At 61.1% G+C, this 24223-nt stretch overlaps 1 protein-coding gene across 8 annotated transcripts in view; it reads right to left on the reverse strand.

Annotated features, from left to right (window-relative positions):
- Positions 1 to 157: 157 nt before the first annotated feature.
- The window catches only part of tmod (tropomodulin), a 32671-nt gene continuing 8605 nt past the window's right edge, over positions 158 to 24223 (reverse strand). For 2 of the 8 annotated variants that reach the window (XM_037225952.1, XM_037225951.1), the window contains exons 2-10: positions 23299 to 23769; positions 21116 to 21244; positions 14734 to 14901; positions 13564 to 13687; positions 11132 to 11352; positions 7403 to 7557; positions 6697 to 6793; positions 6126 to 6273; positions 3882 to 4208 (exon numbers count right to left, since the gene is read on the reverse strand). In XM_037225952.1, coding sequence (XP_037081847.1) covers positions 3994 to 4208; positions 6126 to 6273; positions 6697 to 6793; positions 7403 to 7557; positions 11132 to 11352; positions 13564 to 13687; positions 14734 to 14901; positions 21116 to 21244; positions 23299 to 23730 — 1689 coding nt within the window. In that variant the 5' untranslated portion in view covers positions 23731 to 23769 and the 3' untranslated portion in view covers positions 3882 to 3993. Of the gene's footprint in view, positions 746 to 3197; positions 3258 to 3881; positions 4209 to 6125; positions 6274 to 6696; positions 6794 to 7402; positions 7558 to 11131; positions 11353 to 13563; positions 13688 to 14733; positions 14902 to 21115; positions 21245 to 23298; positions 23770 to 24223 lie in introns of those variants that run through there. The other 6 variants (XM_037225956.1, XM_037225957.1, XM_037225955.1 and 3 more) reach the window with 5 other exon arrangements.

Below are 24223 nucleotides of genomic sequence, written 5' to 3' on the forward strand. Positions count from 1 at the left end.
ACTTACGACTTGCCGCTGCTCTTCGCTTACGTCAGTGACCGGTCGGATCACAAAACAATGTTCGTTATTCGTTCGAGGCAGCGAGGGCGTTCGAACTGACTTGTCTCGCTATTTTGCATTCACTGTCAGGAAAGACGTGTGCAAGCAAAAGTCCACATACAATTTTGCACTTTATTTGATACAAATAAATCCATAAATACCATTCCACTCGGACAAGCACCTATGATCTAGACCTCAGTTTCGCAAACAAAATATGAGACTGCGGCGGCGACTACGAGAGCGGAGTCCTGTGTAAAATGGGGAGCCCCGGAGTCCGCGCGTCAAAACAAGGCCCACGTCAAGTACACCCACCGCTCAGCAAAGAGTAAAAAGTAAAAAGAGCGTCGACACGCCCCGGGCGATCTGCGGCACAAAGGAGGGACGGGACCGCTCGCGGGCGGTCTGCCGACCGCCAACCAGGAGGCAGACGGATCGGAGGAGAGCGAGAGGCGCGGACAGACGGAGGGAAGCGAAGCAAGAGCGGAGCCACTACACTAGACGCTCGCCGGCGGCGGCGGCGGCGGGCGGCCGCGTGGCCGGGCGCCGCCCGGTCCGGTCCGGTCCGGTCCGGTCCGGTCGCCTGACGGCCGGCTGGCGAGGTCGGCGGGCCGGCCGGACGGCGGGGCAGCTGGCCATCACGGCACGCGTTGCACGACGAAGCCGGCAGTGGCGTTGCGGCAGGCTCGGCCGATGCGTTTCAGTCGCACTGCGGGCGCGCGGCGGGCGGTTACGGCGCCGGCTCGCTCGGCCCCAGCTGCCACGTCATCACGGGGGCACAGTCATGACTGGCAAACGGATTGCGAAGCCACGCTGAGCGATTCACAAGGCGGACGCTCTGAACAGAGACGTCTCAGAGCGCCAGCTGCGCCACTGTCCAGCGGCAGCGCAGCCAACTGCCAAGGAACGACACCATTGAACTGACTCCCTGGTTTTCATAACATGACCATGGTAGAAAGTGGATGATTTTGCTGAAATGCGGGAAGACATTGGAAGGCGCCTCTTTGACTTTCTGCAGATTTATGCTCTCGATAATGCATGAACCTGCATATGGTATTGCTCCGACGTAATACTGCGGCATACAAATGGTGCTTGTCGTTCCCTGAATCTGAAAATCCTTCGCTTTAACTCATTTTGTCCGGAACGTGCGGTTTTGAACAACGCAATATTCGCAGTGCACCATGGCTCTTACCCCCCCCCCCCCCCCCCATTCGCCCACACAGTCGCCAGTACTGTATGGACTTAATGTGACAGATGCGACACTGCCAGACCAAATCATGCTTTTCCAGGCCGTTGGCCTGCATTTCAATATGTCTGTTCTTATGATGGACTCAAGTGATCATGTCGTTCCTTTAGCTTCTGACAACTTTTGTAAATCTTCGCGTATCTGCTACGAACATGATAAAATAAACCGATATGCGTTACGTCCCGGTATAATTCTAAACAAAACCCACAAGAATATTGTACAGGTAGCAAATTCCAGTCGAGAAACAAACGTCATTTTAAAATACATCCGACATAAAATGGTTCAAAAAACCAACAAAAAGACATCTCGAACCGATCACGCGCACGGGATCCATATCAAATTATCCCGTTGTATTAGGGTTTCATATGAATGTCTGCTCACAATACAATAACTGTCTAAATGTTAATCATGTGGTCAAGTTCTAATGCACTTTCCCTGCAAGTTTCGAGTAGCGTTCCTATTCAGACAGCATACACAGCTGCGGGCGCAAGTAAAAGACGGTTCCGTTATCGACAGTGAGTTCAGTTACCAACGACATGCGTCCTTCTAGCGCCCAGACAAGCGAACAGAACACAAGATGTACAACATAATGCTACCAGCCGGCCATGTTCCGTTAAAGCTGTCCACAATCATCAGTCTTCCGAGAAAAGAAAGCAAAAATGTGAGTGCGGCATAAATTTCAACCAAACGATAACAAGCCAACAGTTCTGGAAAAACCCGGAGTCACAGACCACCACCGTCAACCCAAAATGGCCGCCACCTGTCAAATACATGGAATGTCACCAATGGAGACCCGGTTTAGGTCAGGTTTATTATGGTGCTCCTCGAGTATGCCATGCTGGCGACAGAGCGACAGTCTAGCTAAGAAGTACAGTGGACAGCAGTAGGATAGCATGCAGTCAACTGAAGAAACACGACTTCTAATCACATGCAACGTTTCACCTCAAATGTGAAAAAAATGACCGGGTTATATGTACCCATGATACAGCCTGCTTAAGACTTATGCTTGAGCATATATACATGCACAAATATACATACATATATATATATATATATATATATATATATATATATATATATATATATATATGACTAATTTCCTTCCAGTGTAATACCAAAGAGGCTCCAATATCAACCCGAATCTGCAGCTGAGACGTGCTACATTTCGAAGAACATTTAGAGGTTTCTAAAATCATCCAGGGTTCTTCTACAACGAGGCATATGAGTTCTAGACTTGGCAAATTACTATTTCTGACGTCGTTCTCTTGGCAGTTCACTTAGCTGGCTGCAAACATCGATGCCAACTTAAGACCAAATCACCCCAAACACAGCACCGCAAATGCTGAGGGCAACACAAGTATATCGATGGGAGAGTCCTTGGAAGGTGTTATTTCTTCAGATCAAAAGATTGTGCGGACTTGGCAACACTTGAGAATCTACATTTCTGGAACGGCGATCCATCCGGTCGCGTTCGAAAAACAATCGGAAAATGTGGTACTGATCTTTCGATGAACATGACAATTTTGAATGCTCATACTTTAGAAATATTAGGTGATGAAGAGATCATCATCGCACTAATTGGTGAAAAAATTGCAATATGTCCACACAATCTTTGTACCGAAACAGAAACAATCAAAAGAAGTTGCTGACGATTCTTCAATAAATGCTGGATTTATACCGCAGAGATGCAAATAAATTTGGGCAGTCTATTTACAGAACATAAACTTCTTGGTGCAACACATGACTTACAGCAACTAGGCGAATCAAGTCTCGAAAATACTGCATCATAAAAGCATCTCCATGAAACGCAAACGAGGCAATGCACCATGCACATGGCGAAATACGCAGCGTACTACTTACGAAACAGGAGAAAGAAATGGGCAAAAATTACGGGAGAAGAAGTGTATTAGTATACCTAATGCAGAGCAAACACACGCTTATTTCGACTTGGAAGCTTGCTGACGTGCCTGGCGAACTGCAAAGAGAATAACAGAGCGGGTTAGTGACACAAAACTGAGAGCGGGTCACGCGCACACGCACGGTGGCCTACAGGGTCTCTGACACGGAGAGGAGACAGAGACAGAGTGGTGGCGGTGGCGTCCTGACGCGGGACAGGCCGGTCACAGGCAGAGTCACAGCCGGTCACGGGGCTACGCTAGTCGTGCGGGGACGGCACGGGTGCGGGAGGGCACGCACACACACACACACACCTACACTAGCGGCGGCGGCGGCGGCGGCGGCGGGAGTCAGGCACCGGCGGGGTCCGGCCAGGCCGGGCCCGCCCCAGCGGCGAGCCGCGCCGGCCCGGTCACCGGCGCCGCGCCGCCCGCACTGGAACCACGCAGAGTGCGCGCTGACCGCGGCCGGGGAGCGGCGCCGGCAGCTGCTGCCGCCGCGGGGCCGGCCCGGGCAGGGGTACCGCCGCATGCAACAGGCAGGCCGCCGCGCACGCTCAGCGAGCAGCGCCGCAGAAGTTGGGGGGGGGGGGTGCGAAGACGGGGGGGGGGGGGAGCTGCCGCGTCAGCCAGACGAGGGGGACGAGCCAGCGGGCGAGTTCAAAGTCACTGCCGCCGCCACGGACGCCAAAAATAAGCCGGTGGGCAGTAAAATGGTTGCAGAGCGGGCGGGGAGGGGGCAGGCAGGCACCACGGGGCACGGCCGCCGCAGGAGGCGACGGCGAACGACGAACCGTTTCCGTGCGCGGGCCGCGCTCAGTCCGCGCCGACTGCCGAGGGCGGCCGGAGCGCCTCCTCCCCGCCCCCCTGCCCCGACTCGTCCGGCTCGTCCAGCTCATCCAGCTCGTCCAGCTCATCCGCCTCGTCCCCGGACGTGTCGTCGCCGTCGGCGGCGGCCGGGAGTGCCAGCGAGGCCGGCAGCTTGATGGAAAAGCTACAGCACATGCCCTCGGTCTGGCGGACGACGCGCACTGGGGAGAGAGCGGCCTGCTAACTACGCCAGGCAGAAGGCCCCAGCACTGGGGAGAGAGCAGCCCGTTAACCGCGCCAGGCAGAAGGCCCCGGCACTGGGGACAGAGCGGTCCGCCAACTACGCTTGGCCGAAGGCCCCAGCACTGAGGAGAGAGCGGCCCGCTAGCTACGCCAGGCCGAAGGCCCCAGCACTGGGGGAGAGCGGCCCGCTAACTACGCCAGGCCGAAGGCCCCAGCACTGGGGACAGAGCGGTCCGCCAACTACGCTAGGCCGAAGGCCCCAGCACCAGAGAGAGGACGGCCTGTTGGCTACCCTTGGCCGAAGGCCCCAGCTGGCAGAGATACGGCATGGCAGAGCCTGATGCTGGAAACGAAACCACCCGGCTTTCCGGTGGATGGTTGGTCCCTCTCCCCCCCCCCCCAACCCCTACCCTACCACCATGCAACGCTTCACTGAAGTTACTGTGGCTCTTCCCGTTTAGGTGGCGGGGCCGAAACCCGATCGAGCGAGTTTAGGTGGCGGGGCCGAAACCCGAGGAAGCGATCGAGCCAATGTCATCATGCACATACTTTCGTTGCATCTACCTTAGACGGGACTGGTGCATTCTGATGAACTGGTTGAACAGCTAAAATGCACCTTACGTAGAATGAACTGGTGCATCCTCAGACATCGAGAACGTGCTTAATTAACCGGAGGCGACAAGCGGGAAAGCTGACAGGCCGAGAGAATGGTGACAGACAGGCTTTACAGCGGGACAGTAAGAATGCCCTATTTGCTAGTGTTTCGCACAATGCGACGTTTTACAGCATGTGCAGACCGGCACGCGGTAACAGAGGCTGTCGATAGTCTGGCACTTGGTGCACGCCAAAGCACGGGCAAAATGACAGAGGACAAAACAGCGCTGCTGTCGGGCCTTAGATATTTTTCGGCAGCTTGTCCGTCGCCTTCAGCCCCCGGCGGACCATGTCATTTGGTACGGGCCTGATCACGATGTAAGAGGTAAAGGAGACCACCAGTTGAGCGCCGCCGCGCCAGCACCCTCACCGATGGCTGCAACGAAACCACTGAAATACGCGGCCGGCACCATCCTGAGCCCCGTCCACGAAGGAGGGCCAGGTTCCCAGTCCGACAAGCCGAGGACGTCAGGAGCCGGGAGTCGGCCGTAGCCAGCGGCGCCGGGCACCGGGCGCCGGGCACCGGGCACCGGGCGCCGGGCGCCGGGCGCCGGGCGCCGGACGCCGGGCGCCGGGCCGCCCACTACCGACACCAGCCACCTCCAGCCGGCACACCAGGGCACCGGCTGCAGACCACAGCCACACACGACACGGTCACAGCCACACACGGCGGCGGCGGCAGGACAGGACCACACCGGCGCCAGCCACAGCACCCGTCGCGCACCGGACTACCAGAGCTGCGGAACGGTCCCATCAATCACCGGTCAGCAGGGTCACCCGGCAACAGCCGCGGCCGGGGCACGGACGGGCGTCACCTGTCAGGGATCCCGGCGGCACCGCCCCGCGACGACAGACCGGGCGGCAGCCGCCGTCCAACGCCCCACACGTCACCGGCACAGCTATTTACAGGGTAAATCATACATACGGCACCACAGGCAACTCAAACGCGGCGGCCTGGCCGGCTACAGCGCACGCCAACGCACGCAAAGCCCCGCTGGGTGACTGCGAACACACTCGAGCCGGTCACACCAGAGCTAGCAGGCCGCTAATGCGCGCAGGCGCTTAGGGCTACTTCAGTGGTGAATTACCTTACCTGCGAGCCTATCACGGCGGCTAGAATCGGTCGGCGTCAGGGCGGCGCTTTAGCTCTCGGGGCAGGCATAGCGCGCGGCGCGAGCCGCGTGACACGGTCCCGGCCGCGGCCTCACGACGGCGCCGGGACGGCCAGTCGCTTCACTTACACCTGTCCCGATTGTTCTGCAGCTGCGCCGCCACGCGCGCCCGAGAATCGTTGAACTCGAAGTGCAGTCCCAGCTGCAGGATGACGGGGTTCTCCTCCACGTACTTGGTGATCTCCATCTCGATCTTGTTTCCCAGAACCTGAGATCTCTGGGGGTCGCGGGAAGGCGCGACATGTGGGCGCGGCTTCTACAATCTGGGTACGCGTTGACACATGCGTGGCTAGTATGAGGGCTGCCGCCGACTCAACACTATAGCACCGCCTGACCACTTCGCGACGCATGGACGACCCACACCGGCAGTGGTCCATTCTCTACCGACCCGTTCGATCGGCCAGCATATTGGCGACGCATCTGGTAAGTGAGGTCGCGTATGTCCGTTCAGATCGGACTCCCAGCACACGGGACAGATGCAAGCCGCACCGATCTGAGCGCGGGTACTGCAGCCCTCGAAGCTGGCCGCGGCCTACTGCGCTTCCGTCATACGCGGGCTCACATTGACAATGGCGAGCTGAAAGTCAAGCCTGAGCAATATCCCAAAGTGAAGAAGTGACAAACAGGACGCTGAGCCTACCTGATTCGCGGCACGGAACACTTCGACAGTCTTGTTCTTGAGCAGGGCTTTTACTAGCCGTGCAATCATGGCAGGACTGATGAAGTTGGACTCAATACTGCAAAACAAATTATGCACAGTCAACTCATCTTGTATCTCCCTATCTATAGCCAAGCTTCCTCTAAATCAGGGAATGAGACACACACCTTACAAAGAGCAGATTATCATTTCTTATCCTCGAAAGCAGCAGCACTATCAAGTGTTCTCGTCCCTTTTTAACGGGGCGTGACGCACGTTGCCGGGCACCCTTTTATGCAGCGTCAGCGACCGCAAAAGTCATATCAGCGCCCAGGGACCACGGCTCTACCAGGATTTGAACCCACGCCCCATGTGAGAGCCAGTGTCAGCCACTCAGCCATAACGCCCTCTTGTTCTCATCAGAGCTCCCATTCCAGAAGCCAATGTTTCGCCGGTTAGAGGACAATCAAAAATGGCACAGACCGACACCTCGATGAGCGCTCACAGGCCGCACGGCAGCAGCCACAGCGCCGCCACCGGCCGGACACACAACTCGGGGACGGCCGCCACCGGCCGGACACGCAGGGACGGCCGACGCCGGCCGGGCGCGCTGCCGGGGAAGGCCGCCACCGGTCGGGCGCGCTACTGGGGACGGCCGCCACTGGCCGGGCGCGCTACCGGGGACGGCGGGCGCTGGCCGGCCACGCACCTGAGCTCCTTCAACGTGAAGTTACGCTCCAGCAGGGCGACGAAGTGCTCGGCGTTGCGGTCGGTGAGGCCGGTGTTGGACATGAGCAGGCTCTCGAGCCGCGTGTTGGCCGCCGTCGCCTCGCACAGCCGCTCCAGCTGCTCGTCTGACATGTTCTGGAAGAGGAGGCACCGGCCGGCGGTCAGCGCGCCGGCCCCGCCACTAGCGCAGCTACAGCACATGTCGAACGGACGCTCGCCACGCATGACACATGACAAACGAGGGCAACAACTCTCATACACCTTCAGTGCGTTATCTCTAAAAAAGAGCATCCAAAAATCGTCTCCCCTACCCTCCGGGACTGAACGAACTGTACACTCCGCAGCACGCTCTCAAACCGCACTTCAACAGCTGCACGCAAGCTGCGCACGGCCTCACCACAGGCCGTTCTCATTGCACGGGTGTTGGCGCCGCACGGAATGAGAAGCGACATCTTGAACAGATATAACCTTGGTGAAGTCACATGCTGTTTGGGAGGGGAGGGGGCGCGATCCAAAAACGTCGGCTGCAGCGGAGGTTGCGTCCAAATCCTCCCGTCCTCGTCAAGGACCAGGATGTGAAATTGCGTGACTACTGGCCAGGCGAAATCCGCTGACACCGTGCGCGCTGGAGGCTCCACCGGACCAACGGGAGTGGCAGGGGCTGCGAACAATCCCAAGAAAGGACCGGGACCTGGGCCCGGCCAGTCTGGAAACCCTGGCCAGATCACAGGCACAGAGCCGGCGACAGGGCCCGAGGTCGGCGAGCAGGCGGCGATGCACGTGTGTCAGCCGCCCCTGACCGGCACGGCGGGTCGGACGGCCGGCACCGCCGCCGCCTGCCAGCCGGCCGGTTAAACTTGGTGCCCGCGGCTGGCACGCGGCCAGCCGGCCGCCGGCCGGGCGCGCCTTATTTAGCCCAGGGGACCGTCGACAACAGGGGGCACTGCGTGTCCCGCCGTCCAGCCAGCCCGACCCGGCCACCCACGGGGCTGCTCAGGACAGCACAGCGCCAGCAATCAAAGGTTTCCTCACGTCATCACGGGGTCCCAACCAGGCGGAGTAAACACACATCGGCGTTGACCAATCACTGGGACCAGTGATGTCCGGCGCAGGGGAACTGTTCAGTCGAAGCTCCTCCCCAGACCTACGGCATAAACTGCGAGCCAGGACACGCGTCCACAACTCAAAACCCAGCGCACCCATTTGATGCGTGCAAACCGGTGCCACGGTACCGACCGCTACAAGCCTGCAGAGGCGGGCGGTGGGAGACGGCCACCAGCGCCGGCTGCCGGCCGGAGACGCTGGACACTGGCCATTGGTCACACCCCGCACAACTGCCCAACCACGACAGTGATCTGGCCCCCAGCTCCACCCGAGCCTGAGCCGCCGCACCCCCGGCCGCCTCTCCCTGGCTGGGCTTCCGCCACGCTGCGAGCGGTCCTACCCCTACTCTGGCGTCCCGCAGCCGACGGGGGGAGGCGAGGGGCGCCATCCGGGCCGAGCTGGCGGCGGCGAGGGGCGCCGTCCCGGACCGGGCTGGCGGCGGCGGCGAGGGGCGCCGTCCCGGGCCGGGCTAGCGGCGGCGGCGAGGGGCGCCGTCCCGGACCGGGCTGGCGGCGGCGAGGGGCGCCGTCCCGGGCCGGGCTAGCGGCGGCGGCGAGGGGCGCCATCCGGGCCGAGCTGTCGGCAGCGGCGAGGGGCGCCGTCCCGGGCCGGGCTAGCGGCGGCGGCGAGGGGCGCCGTCGCGGGCCGAGCTGTCGGCAGCGGCGAGGGGCGCCGTCCCGGACCGGGCTAGCGGCGGCGGCGAGGGGCGCCGTCGCGGGCCGAGCTGTCGGCAGCGGCGAGGGGCGCCGTCCCGGGCCGGGCTAGCGGCGGCGGCGAGGGGCGCCGTCGCGGGCCGAGCTGTCGGCAGCGGCGAGGGGCGCCGTCCCGGACCGGGCTGGCGGCGGCGGCGAGGGGCGCCGTCGCGGGCCGAGCTGTCGGCAGCGGCGAGGGGCGCCGTCGCGGGCCGGGCTAGCGGCGGCGGTGCGCAGCAGCCGTATGTTGCCGGCAGCGACCCGGGACCGCGCCGCCGCCGGCGACGCCCGGCGCCCCCAGCCACCGCCGCCGCGCTGCCAAACACGCCAGCAGTCCGAATACCACGTCATCAACACCTGGACGGCTTCAGCGCGGCGCCTCTCCGCCGCCAGGCAGGTGCGTGCCATCCACTTCCCCGATCGAAGTGAAACCCCACACGTCAGATCACAACACATTCATCGGTGGCACTCCAGCTGTTAGACGCAGCGAGGGGCGGCGGGGGCGGAGACGCGTCCAACACCCGGGAGCAATGAGCAACACGTGATCACTGGCATCCATGCGAACGTCCTATTGAGAGACGGCCGATCCAAAAGTTGTGCTGAGATCAGATTGGAGGACGACCTTGCGTGCCAAGATCAACTGAGAAAGAAGGCATCAAAAATGTCCGATCATAAGATTTTACAACCAAAGCTGCCCAATATATATTCCACAAGTTGCCACCCAAGAGGCCAGTAAGACATGTCATAATAAACACAAGTCGTCAATAAATCTAGAGAAATAAATACAAGCAGACCTGACCGATGATTTTCACCCACCACATCCCACTAAAATCCATCCAATATCGCCGGCTATTGACCGCCCTTGGGAGCCACAAGGTGTTCATAGGTCATAAACTGAGAACAAGGACTGTACAGATAATTTACGAGTTCAATGCATAGCGTCATTTTGCACACATGCACAAATGTCTTCCCCAGGGCAGCCGCGGCCGCGTCAGAGGCAACAGAGCGCAGACCCGACCCCGTTTAAGCGCACACTCCCAGACCAGCGCCTGCTGCTGTTCTGTCGCCGCCCGACGCCACTCCCCCTCTCCCCCATTCCGCTCCCCACGGCGTGACCTGACGTGACTCCGGCGTCCCCCAGCTGGGCGCGTGTTTGCGTTGGCGCTCGACTTCTTCGCCAAGTGATTTACTTGTTTGGCTCCCAAGTACTGTCACGGCGGCACGCTGCGCCGCCGACGGTCAAGGTCGGCCGAGACCCTGTCCGTCTGGGGTCCCTGGACGGTGCACACGTGACCCCAGGTCAAGATCGGCTAAAACCGTCTCTGCGGGGTTCCTGGATGGTACATGCGTGACCCCAGGTCAATGTTTGCCAGCACGCGCGGCCTCTGTGACGGTCGGCAACAAACGGATCACGTGTTGGGTCGCGTTGCAAAGAGAACGGCAAAAACCCTCCTGGAAACCACACAATGACCTAGAACAGTCATCCATCACAAACTGCACTTTTTGTCCCCGAGGCAGCTCACCAAAGAGCCCCATTTGCTCCCGGGAGCAGCATGTGGCCCATTTCCCCTGCTGGCGGCCCGTGCGACTATTTCCATCTCGCGCCAGGCCGTCGCCTCACGCCCTCTGCCGCCCAGCCACAAACTGGGCCTGTCAGTTGCCGCGCTTTGAAAAACCGGGCCGTCTCACTTTTACGACGTGGCTTGCCGATGATAAAACAGCGCACGCCCGGCCCACAAATCCACGCCACCGCCGCCTGTGCTGTTCGTGCTGCACTGCCGCAGTGCAGCAGCCCCGCGGCACCCGTCCCAGCCGCACCAGGCGGTCCAACACTGCCGCGGTAGCAGCGCCGCAGCTCGCGACACCGACCGCGTGCGCCCGTCCCGCCGCGCCGCGCCTGGCGCCGCGCCCACCTTGATGTTGTTGAGGTTGAGCTGGAGCAGGTCGGCGTCGTCCTGCTTCAGCCGCTGGATCGACTCCTCCGGGTCGGTCTGGTTGGGCGGCTCGGGCGCCATCGGCTTGGGCCGCGTGGCGCGCGTGATGCCCGCCCAGCCCACGTCAGACTCCAGCCGCTTGCCCACCAGCGACGCGTGGTACTGGTCCTGGTTCATCATCGAGTGAAAGCCCAGGATCGCTGCCGACACACGGGGACGGCGTCACGCAACCGACGCGGGCCCGGCTGCTGACGCCGGTGCACCGGCTGGGTCCACAGGGCCGTTGCCGGTCCGGAGCAGCAGTACACAACGAAAACATCCTGGAGCGGAACACGTGCACAGACGGCTTTGTCACTGGTGAGACCCGTGGCGGGGTAACGGCTTGTCAGCGGGTGGATGCGCACAAAAGTGCTGCCACTTGCTATGCATCAAACGTCAGGAAAATGGCTCGTTGTGAGGTGCTGCATAAATGCGACATAACGGGCGATCCAATGAGTACGTCTAACGGGTTGGATGGAAAAACAGCATGGCGATTATAATACAGTAGTGAGAACATCGCAGACGTCACTACCGATGCTTTACCAATTCTCACTAAACAACACCATCGTACAGAAACTCAAATATTTTCACAAGCCCAGCATCACGGGGCTCGTCACCGCTCTGACATCAGCGCCTCTTCGGACCCAACAATGAGGCGAGATTTCGCAGAACCACCGAACAAGCGCAAGCGGTCAGCAGGCGCCGTCCATCACAGTCCCCCGGCCGAGATCAGAGGCAGGCGGGCCCGAGGAGCCGCAGGGTACAGGGAGGCGATGCCGGCGCCGCCAGCCGCCCACCTGCACCCGCCCCCGGCCAGGCGTGGGCGGACACCGCTCGTGGGGGGAGGGAGGGGGCGGGGACGACGCGGCATCAGCCAGATCCGGAGGTCGGCCGGGTACACAGAGCAGCGATCAGCACCAGCCGTTTGGCGACTGTGTACGCCGCTGGCAGCATCCCAACAGCAGCAGCGGCGGCGCGGCAACCTGTGCAAACTTCCGCCCATGGGGACGTCACTCCATTGCGCTGCGACCAGCATCAAGGCGAGCCATCGCACGACGTGGAGACCAACCCCATTCACCGCCGGCAAAACCAGCACGACTGCAGCCCGAGCGTCAAATCTGCTCAACACGCCGCACCCGCACGCCGCGCTCCGAGGGCTGGAGCACCGTCTCAATCAGCTGTGCTGCTTTCGCACCCGTCTGACTGATGAGCCCTGGATGAGCAATGGCAGGTGATCGCCGGGCGGCGGAGGCCGAGGTCACGGCCCGCCCCCGCCGGCAGACGGCCCGATGATGCCACCGGACCGTCAGACCGCCGCCGCCTGAGTCAGCGCGCCCGCGACGCTGACGGGGAGCCGGCGGCGGAGGCGGCGCGGCCGACCCACGGCCGGCCGTCACCGGGGTTTTCGGGCCTCCGGCCGGCCGGAGTGACCTGTGCTGGCAGCGGGGGCGGCGCGGCCGACCCACGGACGGGCCCCGCCGACGCTCCACCGGATCACCGGCCAGTGCCAGCGCGACCACCCTGCAGATCTCGCCGGGCGTCCCAGAATACATCGCTGGACAGTGAAAGACAGAGAGAAGACACGGGACAACTAGAAGCTCTGAGCAGACTCCAGCCGAGCTCGTCCGACGACGGGGACCAGCTGAGGCGACGCCACGCCGCGCCCGGCTGACCGCCCGGCAGCCACCACAAACATCTCACGGACGGCGGCGCGGAGCCGCCGCTTGGCAGTGTCAGCAACTGGAACCACTTGCGCGCCCCAAGGTCGCGGCGACAACCGGCGAGAGACGCCGCGGCGCCGGCTGCCAGCAGTCGGCGCTACGGGCGCCATCAATTCGGCGGCAGCTGGCGGCGGACAGGTCGGTTCCGTATGATACCGGCCGCCGCATGACACCCGGCGCTCCACGCTGGCGCCCGAATGACCCCGCGGTCGCAGATCACATCAACGACGTGGCAATTGTCATCCACTTGGGTACATAACCCGAGTCAGTCGTCCTACATGTGGCGTGCACCTCACTACTCAATAGCGACACCGCAGCACCGCAAGCTGGCGTGCGAGACCCGGCGAACCGGCGCGCACCTGGTGCACCGCGCCGTGCCGGATCATCACAACACCGGTCAGGTAAACGGATCACTTAGCCGGCTCTCGTGTCGGGAGCGCCGCAGCGCCGGCCGATGCCGCGCGGCTCTACGGCAGCTGCCGCGCGGCCCGGACTCCTGTCGAGGTCGTCCCGCTCTCCCGGATGCACCCAACCACCGCACCGCACGGCCGCCGTGTCGCGGTGTCGCGACCAGCCGCCGGCGCAGCCGCGTCCGCGCGTCCCGCAGCACGGCGACCGGCGGCGGCGGCGGCGGCGGCGGCGGCCACTCACCAGCCAGGTCGACCAGCTCGTTCTCGGAGGCATCGCCGAGCGCCGACTCGTACTCGTCGCCCAGGTCCAGCTGGATCTCCTCCTCCAGCCGCTGCTCGGCCAGCGGCGGCGGCGGCGGGATGAACTGGCGGCGCGGGCGCGCCCGGTCAGCTCTCAGGTCGGGGGGAGGGGACAGCACTGGCCGCCGGGTCAGGTCAGGTCACGCCAGCTCTAAGGCAGCGGCGGCGGTACAAGCTGTCAGCTGTCTCACGCCAGCTCAAGCGCGTTCTGCTCGATAGCCCGGCTCACACCGAACACCACTGGCTGCCGTTCACGAGTCCGGTTCATCCAGGTCAGCTGAGGTCAGATCTACGCAACCACCAACATGGCGCATAATCACCGCACTCGAATCGCACAATCACTCGTCAGCTTTTAAAACAAATCCGGCGTGCGAGTGGCGATAACGACCAGAGCGGAGTAGAGGGCGGGACAGGGGCAGACTTCGCACCACCATGTCAGAGTACAGCGGGTACTAAGCACCGGTGGGCACTTCAATCAGCTGGAGCGACGACCGCCGCATGTTAAGGTGTCAGGTCGCGTACGAGGTCAGACGGGAGATACATTTCGTCATACTCCATGAAGAAGCGGGCTGACTGGGTCAAAGGACCAATGAGCGGTGAAGGAGTCACACAATGGCCCACTGCAAGGCTACCCCAGTACGAGCGAATTCAGATAAAGAGCCCTCAACCGACAACAAGCCCTCCTCCAGAGAAAACAGCTCAATACAAAAACAGCTGGGCACGGGCCAAGCAGGGTCGTCCAGCGCCCTGCCAACACTTCGCGGAACGGCCGAGAGTGAGCCGGGGCTCCACGGAGACGCACGAACGGCCGCTGGCGCCGGGACAACAGCGGCGGCGGCGCGCCAGCGGGCCCGGTCGCTCGGTGCTTCCGAGCCCGCGGCCGCCACCGGACACCGCCGCTGCTGACCCGCCCACCGGGGGAGCCGAGCCACGCTCGGGGGCACCGGCGGCGGTGCGACAGTGCCGGACGATGACGGGACACCGACATCGGCTGTCGTCGCTGGGTGCGGGACGGGATCTGGTGGTCGGTTGTGTGGCTTCCGGTCGATCCCCCCACCCTCCCCCCAGTGCCGTGTGGGCCGGGGCGACAGAGGTCAGTTCGGAGGATCACCTTCTTGCCGCGGACGACGCCCGGCTGGTAGGGCACCATCTCGGGCCGGTCCGGATCGTTCAGCGCCTGCTGGTGGATGTGCTCGATCAGCCGTTTCCGGTTGAGCGGGCCCGTGGACGACTTGTCGCACCGGTATGAGGTGCGCTGGCTGGGCGGCATCAGCGTGTCCTGCAGCGCACACCCAACACCCGGTCACCACGTGGACACGCTCACTGTCTCGCACTGGGTGCACAGGTGGTGCGCGGGTGGCCACGCACACAAGGCGATCAGTTGGCAGGTGGATACAAACAAATACACGGCTTGCGAATGACATCCGAGCCAATTCAAGCGGTAATCAGTAACAACACTGAACATTTTGTTTTGAAGAGCTGACACAAAATATGCCCGCAACCTGGGGAGTGAGCCGAGCATGTAATTCTTTAGACTAAGTTAACGCTCCTTGCTCAATGGATCGACACCAAATGCTAGAGCAACATCTGAGAATACATTGGAGAAGGTGCAACACACAACGGCTAGGCCGAATGTGAAACAAGATGCCGGTACGGTCTTATCATGATATAGGCCTATCAATACATGCTCCTAATGTGACGGCGGTACAATTTTGCGAATGCGTTAACTGCGACACGTTGTGGCATCGCCCGAATCTTTAGCTCGATGGCAATGTAAATAAAAGCAGCACAAAGTTGTACATGATTTAATCAAATACTGGCGTACGTTTCTGACTTCTTAATCAGGCACGGAGGGAGCACACCGCACAGGTTGTTTGCAGCCGCTATGCAGGCAACTCTGACGGGCGGATAGATGTGGCTTCGCAATCCAAGAACATGAGGGTCCGCAAACTTTTGAGTCCAGTAAGCGGTCCAATTCGATGAGAGGTCGTCAAGTGGCTGAATGGCGGTTTTACGCCCACTTTTCGAATTTCACATACTTCGACGGGAATTAAATGGCTTAATCGCCCCCCACCCCCAACAAGGCTGACCCGAGGCCGGTGACAAGCCGGTAAATACCAACACAACCGCCCAGGACAAGATCTAAATGAGGTTCAACCGTCCACACAAGACCCGTGCACACATAACCAACCATCAGGACAAATGCGAGACGGCGAGACCCATCAAACAGTCCAGAGGATATCAGATGCCGTACGCAAGCTTCCTTTACCAGTACAGTCTTGCTGTCGCATGCTGTCTCAAGTGACGGCGGAGAGTCAACCTATCTTGACAGCGCGTGGAAAGATACACGGGCTGCGAAGCACACCCGGGGTGGGCACGGCGCAAGAAGTGTTTTTCACCTGCCAGACCGCACTGAATACAAACACAGCTAAAATAAGGTCTTGTTAATATCAAATCTCATGGAGCGAACCGCTGAATATCGTACGTCCAGAAAGCCTCATCCTCTCCAGTGACTGTACTCTTCAGACAATACGCTATCATGGTCAGCGAGAAACACGTGGACGGATGGTGCGGAAACTGCATCCCTTGAATGAGAACAAGCATAATGCGAACGAAAGGAAACCCCTCTCACAGACTGCTACCTAACGAGGCACGCGATGACAAAAAGGCACCCCGGAATCGAAAATAGCCTGAAGTTGTTCCATTAGTCGTGAGAACAGAAAAGAAAAAAGGAGGTAACAATGCTATCTATCTTGTTATAATTGCAACACCTTATGTGAAGTTACTTTGTCAAACACGAGGAGCATACAAATGTGGTAATCTCTGTCAATGATCATTGCGTGCATGGACTAGCAGGACGGACATACGCGTATCTACCATATTAGCGGCTGTGCAGCAGGCATGGAGAGCTACAAGGCACTACCTTTAAGTACGATGACAGTGTCTCATCATACATGGTACCACCCCATTGGGGTGGTACCGTATATAACGAGACACTATCACCACTACACGGCACCACACCACTGGGGTGGTGCCGTGCAATGGTGCCGCCCCCGCGGGGAGGCCCACTGTCGGCAGGGCTGGAGGTGCGCGGAGCGGCCCCGCTGTCGGCGGGGCTGAGCGTCATGAGCGGCCGGCCAGCGGCGGCGGACCGCCTGCCGGCACCCGCAGCGTCCAATTGGCCGAGACGGCCGCCAGCGATTGCCCGCCAACACAAGTGGATCGCCAGATTAGAACCAATGGTCTGGGCTCAGCAGGCCGTGGCGTTCACAAAAGCCGTTTGTAAACCATGCGAAATGCGCAAAACGAGGCGAAATTGGGCCGCAACGACGTAATTGTGGATGTTTGGGTGATAACTATCGGCGTAGCACGTCGATTCATCACACTCAAAATGCTGCCCAAAAAGGTATTCTGCGGGCCGAAGTATAACCCACGTCAGCTACCCCAGATGTTACAGTCATTCGGATTTCACCACAAACGGCGTACAACTACATGCTGAAAACAGACGCCTGTGATTGGTAGCAATCAAATCCGAACTGTGCGCGGCGCCACCTTCCACTCTCTACGCCGCCCAACATGGCCACGCGGCCGCAGTGCTCAGTGGCGGGTCCGTTGGCCGCCGCCGCCAGGTTGGCCGCCGCCGCCCCGTCAGGTGGGCGGCGGCTCGTCTCCGGCATCGGGTCGCCACACCTCGCAGCCCTTGAGCCGGCTATCGGCCTGCCTCCAATCGAGCTCACGCCGGCGGCCGAGAGCCGTCGGCGGCCGCGCCGTGCCGGCTCGATAAAGTCGCGATATCGCGGCCGACGCGGCGTGCCCGCCCCGTCCGCGTCGGGCCCGCCGGCCGCCCGCTCTGCACACGGGGCGCCGTCGGTCCACCCCGGTCGCTACAACTCGCCAAAAATACCATGGCCGTCTAAACACAGCTCTAATCCGACGAAATGACCATCTTACCCAGCAATGGGCTATTTTTGTCGGCCGTCGGCGCGCCTCCCGACACACGGCGGGCTCCTGCGTGGCGGGACAGATGCCCCACCAGCCGAGCCGCGACGGAGCCGGCGAACAGACTCCCATCAGCCGGGGGGGGGCGGCCCCCGTCTCGGATGAGGGGGGCGGGTGCGCAGCTGCACCAGCGCCCGACAGCCGACCCGGGCCCAATCAGCCGCCTGTTAACGCCGCGACGGCGGCGGTGCGGGCCCCGGCCGCCCCATCCCCCTTCCCCCCGCGGGGGGAGCGGCGTCGGCTCCCGCCACCTAGCGACAGCAGCCGTGCTGACCCGGCGCCGAGGGCCCCAGAGACCCGGGCCCCGGCCGGCCGAGCAAGGCTCCGACTACTGTCCGCACCACGACGTCGAACGGGTGAGGTCCCCAGGTGGCGGTGGTGTCAACTGACGAGCAGCGGGCACCTGCCGACGGCGGCACTGCACACACCACACGACGACAGAGGTCATAAACAATGATCCAAGAGCATTCTTTCCAAACGAGATCACGGTTGGGGATGATGTGATGATGTGCCTCCCAATCGAATTGAAAAAACCTCGTTAACTGCATTGTTTCAACATGCTTCACGGCATAACGGGTGAATCAACTGTTGCCACTGCCGTGCTTGTCTGAAGTGCTGCTCTCCTCGCAGCGTTTCAGCCAGTGAACTCTCCCGGTCGCCGTAGGCGTTATTGGGTCCCGAGAAGTGCCAAGTGTTTGGCTTTCAGCCAAACATGCGTCACGAGCGCGGCCCAAATTTTCTCGGAGGCAATGCCGAGATTCGAACGATTTGGACTACAGTCCTAACAGTTATTCCATCCGTAATACGAGGACCTCGTCTCAACCACTGTGATTTACATAGAGATTTACTGCGAACCAAGTGATTCGCAGCGGTTCCTGACCATTCACCATCCCCATCACAGCAGCTGCCAGCTGACGAGCAGATTTGTTGTGCCGGGGGACGTCTGATTGATGGTTGCCGTCTCCCGTAACGTTGCGCACTCGCTGGATGGCCACTGTGCGTTACTAGCCGCTGGCCGCGGCGCATCGCCTAATAAAGGATCGAAGCCAGAGATGCGTGCAACGCCGACCACCGCGCAACGCGCATATTGTTACAGCTCGGCAGACCACTAGCCGCGGATTGTCCGCCACGGCCCAGACATGGGACGCGGACGTCCCCCTCGGCCCCTCCGATGCGCCGACGGCGACGCCCGGTCATACTGGCCAGGCGCCCGCGTGTCGGCGTGCCACGCCCCAGTCACGTGAGGACCGGCCGGCAGTTTGATTGGCCAGCGCGGGCCCGGACCGAGGCGCCAGCCGGCCACTCTGGCGCTGTGTGTGTGTGTGAGTGTGTGGCGTCCCGACCCGGCGGCATGGCCGCGGTCTCTCGCTGTCGTGGAGAAACTCTGGCGGCTATTGTGTAACGGCACGCATGGGCCAACGCAGACGGAGCCAATTCGCATGCCGCCCCTGGCAGCACGACGGCGTTGCGACAGCGAGCCATTTGTCAGGCCTGCGCGGCCGCAAGTTGGCATTGCGAAAATAAATCATTACTCAGAAGCATACTTACTTATGTATGCCGTTGTTTACTCAGCCCGCCGCGCCATTGTCTCCATAAGATGTCTGGCATTGATAGCCCGCTTATGAAGCTGTCTAGCTGTGCCTGAAGTGATTCTTACTTCTTGCGATTTCGTAATTGGGGTAAATACCATATCCAATGTAAAGACACGTGCAGCTAAAGGGAATCAAATGAAGCCATCTTCAAAAGTCGGGTTTAATTCAAGTGGCAACTTTTCTGTCTGGTCTCAGCGTTCGGTGAGTGATTCGTGAAAATTTTGCAGACATGTGCAAAAGGAAGCCGATTATGGTCGTTAAAACGCGGTACGTAAAAAACGCTTGTTGCTTGAAGAATTTAGGCTGTGCAACACGTGGCAAGGTCTCAGAATCTAGCCGACATCTGAAAGTACAAATCGCGAAAAGCCCGACATCACTCACCACACACCACTTGCCTTCCCTGCCCACGTAAATTTGAACCCTGCTTATCATTCACCACCACTCACTCATTTTCTTGTCCTCTGTTGAGTTTGACGCCTTCGATGCCTGATGAGCTCGGGCTTCGAAGTCCCCCATCACACCTTAGTCGTAAGTGCGTACTCAATGTTCTTCAAACATCCCTTAGCATATCATCCAGGCCCTGTTCTCCTCGCTCATCATGACGGGTGCTCCAACGCCCGCGGGAACATGTGAAAGTGTCTAACTCTTCCTAATTCGTATCTTGAAGACTTACGTACCAACATGCCCCATTATTCATGGTTCAGGATGAACTAAGGGCCATTTTGCAGCGCACGTAAGGAGCACATTTGTCTGGACCATTTTAGTGAGCGCTTGACGAAACACCACGCGCAAACACATTGCGTACCGTTCCGGATCTCGAGTGCGATACACACACCGTATTATCTGTATCCATATCGGCATTGATTTGAATTAATGCACATAGTACAATACAGGATACGGGGCCCTGTAAAAAGCCCCGACCCTTCAAGAGTCCCAGAACATGTGCCCATGGCAACCAAACTCTGCAACCAGGCACTGGCAAGGCGTGTCCTCGTCTACACCGCAAGGTATGACACTTCCGGAGTGACGTTACAACGGGAAAATCCATACACCGTCCACATCGATCGCCTGCACGCCTGCGGCGGCGCCGTAGCTCAGCAGCGGGACGCTTATCCTGAAGCAAACTCATCAGGTGACGTTCGAGACTCCGCAAGCCATGCTTCAGTGCTCCTCCATGTTACGCTGGGAGAGCAACGCTAATCGGCTCAGCACTTAAACCACCGTCAAATCAACGATAGGCGCCTGACTCAAAGGATTCTGGGATGACGGCAGCCCGGACATGTCTAGAACAAAGAAACAAACGAGCCTCTCAACCAATGTCATGGTGACGAAACCAGCCACAGCAGGCCAAAAAAAAAAATGGGAGCATCACAAACTTGCTATAATGGCGGACGGAAAATCAGCGACAGGCAAAACTAGCATTCCCAGGTAGACGTGCAACTTTTCTACAGATGCCACACATGATGTCATTTCCGGGGTCATTTACTCGTGAAGCCTGCTCCACGCAGGCGGCAATTTGGACACCATTTGGTCTTTGAGTGATCACTTTACCTCGAAAAACCAACTCCTGATCACCTCCAGGTTCCATAACGTGAAAATGACCGCGCCAGCTCCTCTTTCAGAGACCGTAAACTACATCTAACATTCAAGACGCGGACAGGTCAATTCCAAAACTCAAACAGCTTGAACAAACCGACCTCTGGTTTCCACTTGTGATCCAAATAACGCCGAGAAGAGCTGACCGTTCGCTGTCGGACTCATCATCGATCGCCGTCGTCAAGAGGCGTAAAACCGACGCTTACTCGCCGTGGACACGTGGCCCACATCGCCCTGCTGGCTCCTCCCGCTCCCGTGTCAGAGTGGACGGCACACGGCCGGCGCGCGCGCGCTGGGTATACTCACGTCCGGGTCGACGTCCCGCGTCAGGATGTCGATCTCCTCCGGCGTCAGCTGGTCCAGCAGCTCGTCCATGTCCATGTTCTCATACTCGCTGAGGTCCTTGCCGTACAGCTTCTTGTTGGCGCTCATGTCCTGCGGACGGGCGGGGCGGCCGTCAGTCAGCGGGCAGCAGCTGGTGGCGGAGCCGCTCGCAGGCGCGGCTACACAGGGCCGCGCCAGGCCGCCGACGCCCGGCCCCGCCCGACCGCGCGCGGAGGTCCGGCGGCGCCGACCCAGGTAACCTCCCCCGAAACCTCGTAACCTCGCCTTCGAGCCGGCCCAGGAGCTGCGTTGCAGTGAGGAGGCTGTTGCGCGCCGCTGAGCAGGCTGTGCGCACTGCATCAGGACCGCGCGTCCAGCCGCGGACACAGAACGAGGCCGTCAGCACGCGCACAGCGGTGCGTGGTGACGATGCCGCGGCGGGAGCGGCGTCATTCCCACACAATGGCGCGGCGGCCGCGCCGCGGGACAATACCGGTGCGTGAGGATCCGGCGGCGACCGACACAAAGGCCGACGGCCGTGCGCCAGCCGTGCCCAGCCGCCCGCGCACACGGCACGGTGCGCTCCTGCCAGCATTGTGCGCACAGGCCGGCGAAACCGGACATGGTGCCACGCGGCCCCCGCTGCCGCCTGCCTGGACGGTACGCTCGGCGGCCGCGTGGCGAGCGGGTGTGGCCACCGAAAAACAGCCTCAGTGGGGTTAGGTGGCAAACGCGTTAAGTCAAACCTCTTCGCAGGATGCACAAACGCCAGGGAAGCAGTGGTTAAAGCGCATATCAGACAAGGAACCACGAACACAAACCCTCGTGCCCTGCGCGAAAAGTTCACTCCCACCCCCAGGTTTCACATCAGAACGAACCACGAGTCGACGCCTGCGTCAGCGACGCCGGTCGCCCACTTCCACCTGAAACCACAATTCGTCGCAGTCGTTCCTAACCGTAAGCCTCTCACAGGGTTTTCTAATTATATCCGGCGAGGCCGCACGAGATTACAACGCCAGCCTTAAGCTTGGCAAGGGCCACCTGCAGTGATTACAGCGGAATCCAGACTTACAAACAGCAGCCGTCACCGCATTGCACCAACGCGTATTAGCCCTCCAGTGGGGTCTAATCTCAACTACACACACCAAGCGACGACTGCGCCATCAAATTCTCCTTACATGTTAATAGTCACCAACATTAAATCTAGCCATAACTTTAACTCACATCGGGAATATGCTACCAAACCGGCTGCTTACAAGTTACCCTTATGCCGGTATTTGTGCCCACCCCTCATGCGGTCGAAGTGAGTTTCGCTCAAGTAAGGCTTTTACCCGGTACGTGACAGCATACCGTCAATGGACTAGTCTCCTCTCCGTAAATCTCGCTAGTGAAGGCTTCCAGCCGCTAACCTCACCGGTGGCTTCCACCGATGTACTGAGAGCCCTTTCAGCTGATATCATCCGCATATTTTTGACAAGTTGACCCCTTCGACTCTCGGCAATATCCTGTCTCTGTACTGACGTTTCCTGCCAGTTGTCAGCCACGCAGAGCTCGCGCGAAGACAACCGTCCCGGACAGTCTTCCGGACAGTCCTTCCGGACAGGACACCTCATCCAGGTCCCGGTCGCCCCCCCCCCCCCCATCCGGTGCTGGCATGCCGCGGTCTTGCACCCGCCCGCGACCGCGCGCGGTCATCCGCCGGCCCGTCTGGTGGGGCCCACCTCACGGCCCTGGCCGCAGCGTCGGCCGGCGTTGCCAGCCGCTGGCGCCGGCCGCTCCCGGACGGCGACAATGCCGCTGGCACGCCGGACGTAAACAGGCTGGCCGACCGCGGCCGTAGCGGCGCGGCCGGCGCCGAGCCGGGGGTTAGTGGCGGCACGGCAAACTCACGGCACTCACACGCGGCAGGCAGCGCAAGCAACAGCCACCTGGCGATGGCGGCTGCGCTGGAGGCTCGGCCGAGCGTCAGTCACCGACACAGCGACAGAGACAGACGCAGAAGAGAGACGGAGAGAGCACACACAGAGAGTCATCAGAGACAACACGCCGGCGACAGAGCCGAGCACCAGAGGCGGCGCCGTCAGCGGGTTACGCCGGCGGGCGTCGGTGACGCCGCGTCGACCGCGCGCACGCCACGCTGGTTAGCCGCCGGTCGGGCGTTTCACCTGCGGCCGCAGCGGCTCCGACAGCGACACCTTGGGCCGGTACGTGGTCTTCTTGACGGTGCGCGTGATGGTGGTGAGCGTCTCGTACTCGTCGCCCGAGCTGCCCACCTCCTCGCCCCGCTCCAGCCGGGTTTCCATCTGCTCGTTCACGTCCGCCGTGTAGTCGTCCGGGTTGGACGGGCGTCGCGTCCCGCCGTTGTGCGGCCCATCTTCGCTAGCCCCGTCGTCCAGCGGGCGCGCCGGCCCGTCCTCGTCCGCCTCGCTCGCCGGTCCGTCCTCGCGCGGCTCGTGCGCCGGCCCGTCCTCGCGTGGCTCGTGCGTCGGGCCGTCCTCGTCGCCGTCGTCGGCGCGCAGGCGCTCGTTCTGCTCGTGCTCGGCGCCGCCGCCGTCCGGCTGCTGCTGGCTGCCGTCGAGCCGCCGCTCGTCAGCCATGCTGGAGTGCTCGGTGTGGCGCTCGCTCGGGCCGTCTCACTGCGCGGGCGGCACGGGTCAGCGGGCGCCCGGTCTCACTGCAGAGCACGTCGGCTGGCGTCGGCAGCGGGCGCCCGCGGCTCACTGGCTGGACGGCTGGCGCGGCCGGCGGCGCTCGACGGCGGCGCCGGACGCCGGCCAACGGCGTCGGCGTCGACGTCGGCGCGCCGGCCGGCCGGGGGCGTTGCCCCCGGACGGCGCGCCGACAACACTGGAACCCCGCTGGAACCGGTGCATGCGCGGACGGCCACGAACAGGCGTGATTAACAGGGGTCAAAGGGAATGAGAACGCGGCTGATGGGACCCTGGCTGGGGTGGGACATCCGTCGGGCGGGCCCAGGCGGGGCCTGCGGCTCTCGAGCTGGGGCCGCATAGGGCCTACGCCGGCCTCCGGAGTCCCGGCGAAGCTGGCACGGGTCAGACAGGGGCCGAGCGGGAGCCGGGCGGTAGCCTG

This window comes from Pollicipes pollicipes, unplaced genomic scaffold (genome assembly GCF_011947565.3).
Source record: "Pollicipes pollicipes isolate AB1234 unplaced genomic scaffold, Ppol_2.1 Scaffold_5724;HRSCAF=6776_pilon_pilon_pilon, whole genome shotgun sequence".
Taxonomy (NCBI): domain Eukaryota; kingdom Metazoa; phylum Arthropoda; class Thecostraca; order Pollicipedomorpha; family Pollicipedidae; genus Pollicipes; species Pollicipes pollicipes.